Raw genomic sequence first — 8,904 nt, 5'->3', positions numbered from 1 at the left:
GCACACATTAGATGCTCAATAAATATTTGTTGAATGAACAAAGGCTAAAAGGGAGGGATCAATGTCAGCCTTTGTTCCCCCACGACCGATCCAGCTTCCTGGCTTGTTACCTGGTTTCTCCTCAAACAAACAGAAAGGGCTGGGGCATAACCCTGAGGAGCACCCAGTGTACAGGTTTTCAGACTGGGCTCAGGCTGGGGCTGTGGGAGGAAGGGGGCAGTGCTCAGCCTGGGGGTCAGTCCCCAGCAAGTTCATGGCCTTCAGGGGGCCTGAACCCTGGGTCCCTGCATCCCTGCAAAGCCAGAGGCTGAAGGCTGAGGAGAAGATACTGGATCTGGAATTTGAAGTCTTAAGTGTGGGGTTTAACGAGGAGGGCAGATATGCTCTGCGGCTGACAGCTGAGAACCCCCTGCAGGCTGGCTCTGGGGCTGGGGTACAGTTGCAGGTAAATGATGGGGATCCCCTCCCTACCTGCTCTGTTGTCACTGACATCATCGAGCAGCAGGATCCTGGCCAGAGCCTCACCCTCACCAGGAACAAGTTTGTCTTTACTTTGCCCAAAGGTACGAAGTACGGTGGTGGTTTCGGGGAGAGAAGGGTCCTATTAACTCTTGCCCCCACCAGTCAGGGACCCCAGGGAGGCTCAGGGAACCTGGGAGGGTCAGGGTCAGAACTTCAGATTGGATCCCAAAGTTCTGTCTGTGTGATCTTGGACAAATGCCGACACTCCATGAGCCCCTGCCTCCTTCAGTGTGGCAGGGGGACACTGATGCTGGTCACACAGGTTGGGTGAGGAGGAAATAAAAGGACAGATGAGGAGGAGCCTGGGTGGCTCAGTCATTAGGCATCTGCCTTCGGCTCAGGTCATGATCCCAGAGTCCTGGGATCGAGTTCCGCATCGGGTTCCCTGCTCAGCGAGAAACCGGCTTCTTCCTCTCCCACTCCTTCTGCTTGTGTTCTAGTTTTAGTATATGTGCTGCTGATGCGAACACTCCTGCTTATGTTCTCTATCTTGCTATGCCTCTGTCAAATAAAATCTTTTAAAAAAATAAAATAAAAGGACAGATGAGGAATGGCTTTGTAAATTTACAAGAGCTGAGTACCCAGCAGGTTTGGGGGAAGTCCTGCTGGATGTCACACTGAGTAACACTGGAGCCAGGGTCCTGAGTGCTCAGCCTCGAACACCACTAGACTGCAGGTATGGGGGTGGGCAGAGAGGTGGAGACCCGCATCCCGCCTTCAGTAGTTTCCAGATTAGGTACAGAGGTGGGCATCTCAAACAGAGAGCAGTTAAGTGGTCTGGAAGGAGTAGAAGATCCACACCTAGACTGCGAAGCCATGTAGGTGGGCTTCCTGGAGGAGGAAGGATGTGAGGGAACGGGGAAACCAAGTCCCAGGCCTTCAGGTGGCCAGTGATCAGGGACAGGTTGAACTCTTCCCTCCACGTAGGGGTACTCGGGACCATGTCGGTGGCTAAGAGCCCCGCCATCCCCGCATTGGCAGAAAGAAGGGTGAGAGGTAGGGCCCCGTGTCAAGGCATCATCTGGGATGAGAATGATGGGAAAGCTTAGCCAAGCCCACTCCCACTCAAAGGGCAGGTTTCCCCGAGGGCCCTGCCAGTCATTCCTACCCCCACCCGGGGCAGGCAGGGAGTCCCCAGACCCTGCCGCTGACCCCACACCTCCCCTCTCCAGGGTTCTGCAAGAACGACTGGCAGCACGACGCGCATCTTCGGGTAGAGGCGCTGCGGCTGGGCGGGGTCTCAGGACGCCCCGCCCAGAAGGTGGGCGAGGCCATCTTCCCGGTCTTCCCGCGCCCGGACCAACCCCGCATGAACCTGTGGGCGCGGGAGCACGAGGACCTGTACTGCTACCGCGGCAGCCTGGCCCTGCTGCGTGCCAGTGCTGACACCACAGCCCGCCACTGCGGGGGCCTGGCCTACAGCGTGGCTTTCCGAGAGCACCAGGGCCCTCAGCCTCCAGCCCCCAACTGCCCCCTGGGGACCGTCTCGCCAGAACCCATGTCACCCCTCCCAGAGCCCCAGCTGCCTGGGCTGCAGGTGGGTGTTCGTTGGGACCCACCTCAGGTTCTGGCCTCCCCTCCCCCAACCCCCTATTAGAAAACCCAGAGTCTCTGATAAGCCTGACTGTCCCCCAATCTTACTGAGCAGAGCCGCAGAACTTCTTAGGATGGCCTCATTCAGTTCTGGGGAAACTGCATCAGCCTTTGAGTGAGGGTGGAGGCAGGAAGTCTTAGTGTGAAGGGGATGACAGAAAAATGGGGCAAAGCCCACACAGAGAAGGGACACCACTGTGAGGGGTTCCTTTTGACCAGTGGATGAGTGTCCCCTGAGAGCCTTTAGTACCCAAGCTCAGTCTCATGTGTTGTTACTATGTTTTGAAGGAGGCCCGAAGTGACCACAAGACAGAAGTCTGTGTGCGTCCACGTCCACCTTCAAACCCCTCCAGCTCCCACCATGGCCAGGAGGGACTCAGCCCTGAACCGGGATCCTGGCAGCCTCAGACCCAAGTAAGAGAGTCCTGTCCTTGTCCAAGCCAAAGGAGGCTTTCCCAATGTGGTTGTCATCCTGCAGCCAGGCGGTGTGTCTGGTGAGCCTCTAAGCCAGCAGAGGTGAAACCTAGTAGAGCAAGCAGCAGCCCATTTCATGGGCAGTGAAACTGAGGATATGCCCCACGATGCTTGATTCCAATTAATACCAACGACATTTCCTGGGGGACTCTACACGGGTGCATGGGATCCAAAGCTAGGTCAGTCCCAGAGCTCACGGTGCCACCTAGCTGGAAGACAGTGGACACAGTGTGGCCACTGTATAGTCCTGTGAGGCCTGTGCTGGAAGGGGTGCTCTGGTGAGGGAGTGCATAGGCTACACTCCTCAGAAAAGCTGTCATTTGGGAGATGAGTCTTTCATTCATTCATTCACCCATTCAAGTGCTGACTCTGTCAGACCCTCTACTAGTTCCGGGCTCTGGGGAAGGTATTCCAGGAGGAGGGACCAGAATAAGCTGGCCGAGAAGAGGGAAAGGGTCTAGCTGGCAGCAGGAGTTGGAGCTGAGGTTGGAGCCGAAGGTGCCTGGCTTTTCCTGCAGCACCTCTCTCGGGTGGTGGGCAGTGCTGTGGTCTGGGGCTGCCATGGAGCCCAGGGTAGTGGGCTGATCGAGTTCAGGGAGGGCTGATGGGCTGGGGAAAGAGGAGGTGATCACGGTAAGATGGCAAAAGAGCAAGTTGGATATTCGATTCAGGAGGCAAGGGGGGAGAAAGTTCGGGAGAAAGAGACACCATGAGCTGTGGTTTGGACAGAGATCCGGCAGCACGTGCCTGGAGAACTGGAAGGAACCCAGCGGCCAGTTTCTCTTGCCGGGTCTCAGCCTGTTACAGGGACCACTTTGACCTCTGTTCATTCATTCATTCAATTCATTGGTTAGTCCATTAATAAATACTGGTAAAAAAAAAATGAACAAGTACTTCTGACACCTACTGTAGGCTGAGGGCTGAGAACACTGCTTGTGAGGGAGTTGGAGCATCCCTGGGTCCTTACGTGACATTCTCCTCTCTCAGACTCCAAGCTCCTTGACTTCGGGCCCCTGGCCCCTCTGTCCTAGTTTTTCATGGGGCTAGATACATACACCAGAGGCACAGAGCTCAGGGAGGAGTGGTCCCCTGCTCTCTGTGACCAGCCTGAGCCAGCCCCCCACCCCCACCCCACAGCCCGTTTGCTGGGGGTGGTGCGGCGGCGGCTGCAGAGAAGGGGGGCCTTGGGGTGGCAGAGCCATCCTCAGCAGCTCTAATTTCTGTTATTTAATGCCATCATCTCCCTGCCATTCTCCCTCTTAAAGTGTCAGATGTCTGCTTCCACCAAGACAAGAAAATGGCTTTCAAGGGAGAGGAAAATAGCTTCCCTCCTGGGGGGTCAGCAATCACAACCCTGAGGACAGGGCCAGGAAATTGGTGGGGGACAGACAATGCCGCGGGGTCCTTCAGAGGAAAGGGGCTGCCTTCTTTCAGCTCAGGTGAAGGAGGAAAGCAGGCACATTTCTGGAGCTGGGACTTGGAGGCTCAAAGACACAGTTAGAAGGATAGCAGCAAGACTGGGGTTGGAGCCACAGGCGGTCCTGCCTTCCTGTGGCCCGCTCCCTGGGGAAGTGGTTGTGGCCTAGAACCACGGGGATCCTTGAAACCCCCCTCCCTCCCTTCTTTGCAGATGGGGAAAATGGAACCCAGAAGGGAAGGTCTTCACCCAGTTCTCTTGGGCTCTCAACTGAAGAGGCGAGAAAGACAGTTGAAGGTGGGGGTAGGGTGGGTGATGAGAAGAGGCAGTGAGCCGGAAGGATGGAGAGAGGAGACTGCATTCACTGCATTCAGTTCAGGGCCAGGAATGGATTTCTGGGCTCAAGGTCACTTCCTCCAGGAAGCCTTCTCTGCATTGATTTTGTTCCTTCCAGAATATCTTCAGTCTTGTCTGCATCAGGCATTTCAACCATTGAATCTATTCAATTTACAACTTTATTTCAAACTCTCAAGTTGTTCTCCAACTTGTGTGTCAGTTTTTAAACCAGAACTGATCATGGTCATGGGATGAATGTGGAGTAAGGGGCAGAAGGCAGGGAATTAGGAATGAAATGATCAAGAGGGAGCCGGTAGCAGGGGGCGGGTCTCCAAGGGAGCGTTAGTGACTGACTTTGACTCTGAACCACCATGCTCCTCAGCCATGGCCCACAGGGTTCAGAGCCAAAAATGACACACGAAAGCTGGCCACAGCATTTCCACAATCCCGAGACTCTGCCGGGACCATCATTCCCCCCACACTCACATTATGTGGACAGTGAACACCTTCCCTTCTCCAGTCCTCAACTTTCCCCCTGTGTGCTGTGGGGCAAGGGCATAGCCCCTGCAAATATTTCCAGCGGGTACAGCCCAACTCCAGGTTAGAGATCACTCCCCAGTCCCCTGACCCAGGGATGGGAGACTGGGGCGCACAGGCAGGGGCTACAGTGGAGGAGTCTCCTCATGCATGGATCTCGGGGTCCTTAGTGACTCTCTTTGTGGGCAGAGTTCCACCAGACTCATCCTGTCCTCTGACACTCCCTCCTTATCTTCTTGCCAGGTTTAAGACCACATGGCTGTGCCACCCTAGTACCCCCAAGGCCTTCTTCCCCCAGAGTAAAAGGGAGTTTATCTGACCAGAATGAGGGTGGCCTGACCCGTGCTGGGCAGAGAGGGTCCTGGAAGGTGAGGGAGGCAGCAAAGGGGCAGGCCACAGTGTCAGGTCATGACTCCGGCTCAATTTTTTTTAATGGGGGCACAAGGCCTCCTGGGGGGTTGGAGGGCAGGGGAGACCACCACAGCCTTGGGCCTGAAGCCGCAGAGCCCTCAGGGGCCGCATCGCTCACTGGACCTCTCTAAGAGATCCTGAAGGTTTAAGGACAAATTCCCACAAACAGAGCTGTTCCAGAGAGAAATCTTGGGCTGGAAATTCCGAGTGATGAAATTTCTGGAAACATGAACTTAAAAATGCCTTGCTTATAGCTCTGGGAGCAGTCTTGGGGGCTCCTTCACTCTGCAAGCCAGCGAGCATCCTCCCACTGGAGCGGGAGCTGGGGAGGGGAAGGTGTGGGGGACTCCCTCCCCCCACTCCTGCCCTGCATTTACCTCTTCCAAACAATCACAGTTTTGTTTCATGGAAACGATTCTGTTCCCCAGGAGCCTTTTAAATGACGCTTTCAAGGGTCTTTTTTCGTATTCTTTCCATTTAAAACACCTTTTTTTTTTTTTTCCCTTTTTGCCCCGGAGGGGGAAAAAAGAGAAGAAAAAGCTAATAAAGCAATCACCAAATGCTGAGCACCTGGCTCCAAGCCTGTGGCTTCTGACTGTGGCTTTGGCATCAGCAGGCTGGGGCTTTCATTAAGGAGAAGTAGAGGGGAACGGAGCTGGCAGTGGCTGGCCCTGCCGGGTCCCCTCTGCCCTCTGTCCCCACACCTCTGGCTCTGGCTCTCTCCCTTTGTTCCCTCCCTCCCAGTCTCTTTCCACCTCTCCTTTCAGTTCTCCCCTCCCACACCCTCTCCGATCCCCAGGATCCCCACTGGGGCAGCACTCCCGGCCGGCACCCTCCCCGTCCTCAGCACCGGCTTTCTGCCTCCGGCCAGCGCACTTCACGTCTTCACTCTCCTCCCCTCTTTACTCTTTTAAATTCATCGTGCCTTTTATGGCTCACCATTGCAGACGCAGTTTCTATTGCCCTGGAGACTGGAATGGTTCAAGCCTAGAAAGGCTCACAATGTGGATTTAATTAACTTTACTGCCCCGTTCATCTCACGGCGGGGGTGGGGATCTGGCCTGCTGGGGGGACCTGGGCACCTCTTTGCTCCCAGTGTCCCTTCCTTTGCTCAAGCCTCTTCGTCTCAGTGTCAGACCTTTGGTGCCTCCCCCAGTCGGCTTCCCGAACCTCGAGAAAACTCCCCTTCTGCTACTCCCTCCCACTTCTCTGTTGGAGGAGGATGCTCAGGGCCCATTTCACAGGTGGGGAAACAGAGGTTCCAGAAAGCAGTGCTCCGGCAGCTACTAAGAGGTGGGAGGTGGGAAAGGTGAGAACAGGTTAGACCTGCTGGACCCCTCCCAGGCTATTGTCCCTAGTCCCTCCGTGCGGGGATCACCCTGTCGGGGATCGCCCTGTCGCCCCTCCTCCCTCCCTCCCTTCCGGAGCTCCATCAAATACTGGGGATTGGAGCAGGTCAGCTCCTCCTTGCAAATGAGGCAGTTTTATAGGCTTTAGAAAAACACTCCAATTGTTCCCTCAATTACCCTGAGCGGATTGAATATATTAATCTCTCTCTTAACTCGAGTGAGACTTGGCTGCTGCCCCTCCCCCAGCCACCAGCGCCCCTCTAGCGGCTCTTGGCTGGAGCGCTGGAGCGACTCCCAGCCCCTGGCCTTCCTGGCCCCGGGCAGGTCAGCCTGGGTCCAGGCAGCATGGTCTTGCTGCACACACGCATGCACACAAACACACACACACACCCAGGCGGACAGCTGCTTTATGTTTCTCTATCAATTTTCATTGATTTCCTCCTCTGTGGCTATTTGGAAGAGCCTTTTCCTTGAGTAAACTTGATGGGGGGCGGGAGGCGGGGGAGGGGGATTGCAGGCAGCTCCCCCTTCTGCTCCTGTGACAACTGCCTCCAGCTTAAACACACTGTGCCTCAGGCAGCTGAGCCCCCGTTAAAAGCTACCTGAGGTTTCCCTTTGTAGCTCGATTTTCTTTTATTTCAGGGGAACAAAGGCTCTGTCAAGGCGTTCCCAGAGAGCGCTGTCACCCACACGGGGAGGGGTGCAAACCTCGCCCGCCAGTGATGGAGAGCTGAGGCTGGCAGGAGAGGCAGGGTTGGCTGGAGCTGGCCCAGGGGCAAGGAAAGGACCAGCCCCCTCAGGAAGAGAAAGGCCATCAGCTAAATGTACCACAATCACCCTCCAGGCCGCCTGATGGCCCCTCTCCTTCTTCCGTGGCACTGAAAGACTGTGTCCGTATCCGCAGGGACCTTTGAAGGAGAGCTCAGAGCTCCCTGGACACGGGGGATAAGACCTGAAAATGCAGGGGTCCCATATTTATGTCTTTGTCAAGCCTGTCCCTCGGGCCCACCCAGTCTGATTTCCAAGTCCCCTCTGTATGCCTATGGAGTCCTACCCAGGTTCCGGAGCTCAGCAGAGTGGGGTGGAAGAAGTCTGGGGTTCAGGTAGCTGACAGTGAGAGGCAGGTGGGCTGGGGTCAGACAGACCTGGGTTCGGATCAGTCTCCGCCATCTGTTTGGCAGCTGTGTGGCCTTGTGTGGATTACATAACTTCCCTCGGCCTCCGTTTCCACATCTGTAAAATGGAGGAGAGCGCTCCCCATGTCCTCTGTGACTGGGAAGAGAAATGAGCTAGCTTACCGTTGGCCCTGCCTTGCAGGAAGTGTAAAATAAGTGATGTCTAGATCGGGCAAAACCGCTGGTTCGGGCCTCAGGCTCTGCATCTCGAAAATAGGGCTGCTCCTTCTTGCCTGGCTGGGCCTCCCATGGGAGGGGTGATGAGAACTTGTGAGCCCTCCACCCTGGGACCTGGAGAAGGCCAGCCCAGCCCCGGTGCTAGCCTTCCATTAACAGGCTGCCCTCCCCCGTCTCTGTCTTCCCTCACACTAGCCAGGGGCTACTGCTGACTCACACATCTTGGAGGCTGTGTGTGTGTGTGTGTGTGTGTGTGTGAGAGAGAGAGATGTGTCTGGTGAGGGGGAGATGAAACGGAAGGGGGTGCCTGCCTCTGATCTGTCCTTCCAGCTAGCCCAGGGGAGGGAATGGTGGTGGGCTTCTCATTTCCAGAAATTACCTTCCCAGTGAAGTAAGAAGGGAGGAGGGGCGGGAGGGTCTAGTTATCTGGCCTTTGATGGTCATCTTTTGCTTTTCTCCTTCACTCATACCCCTGGAAGGTGGATGTGTCCCCAGCAGACACTCCCGAACACAGACACCCTCACGGATATGTGAATGTACACAGACACGCCCCCCCCCCTCACATCCTGGACGCACAGAGACCCTCCCCATCACAAAGAGAGAGCCACAGCAACTCAGCGACGTTCACGCACTTTCACACCCAGAGCTGCACCTCCTTGGACTTTCCTGGCTTCATCTCTGTACAGAGCCCCCCAAGTGCAGCCTCTACCAGAGAAGAAAGAGTCTTGGGGACATGGCATATGCGATGTATGAGGTGAAATTAGAACTGTGTGTGAAACCAATCTTACAGGACTGATCTTTAATAAAACAGTGGATGGGAGAGGGCTGCGGGGAAGAACACTGACAGGACCCAGCCAGCCTGACCTGGGCCAGATCAGGGGTTGGCCTGTCAGGCCTGGTCCTCGTTCTGCAG

At 55.7% G+C, this 8,904-nt stretch overlaps 1 protein-coding gene across 1 annotated transcript in view; it reads left to right on the top strand.

Annotated features, from left to right (window-relative positions):
- Window positions 1-253: 253 nt before the first annotated feature.
- CCDC33 (coiled-coil domain containing 33) overlaps window positions 254-8,904 on the top strand; it is a 101,786-nt gene continuing 93,135 nt past the window's right edge. The window contains exons 1-2 of the mRNA XM_059372066.1: window positions 254-563; window positions 1,695-2,059. Of these exons, the coding sequence (XP_059228049.1) occupies window positions 254-563; window positions 1,695-2,059 (675 nt within the window). The remainder of the gene's footprint in view (window positions 564-1,694; window positions 2,060-8,904) is intronic.

This window comes from Mustela nigripes, chromosome 13, assembly GCF_022355385.1.
Source record: "Mustela nigripes isolate SB6536 chromosome 13, MUSNIG.SB6536, whole genome shotgun sequence".
NCBI lineage: Eukaryota > Metazoa > Chordata > Mammalia > Carnivora > Mustelidae > Mustela > Mustela nigripes.
The sequence above is the reverse complement of the archived record's forward strand: the minus strand, read 5'-3'. Positions and strand labels throughout refer to the sequence as shown.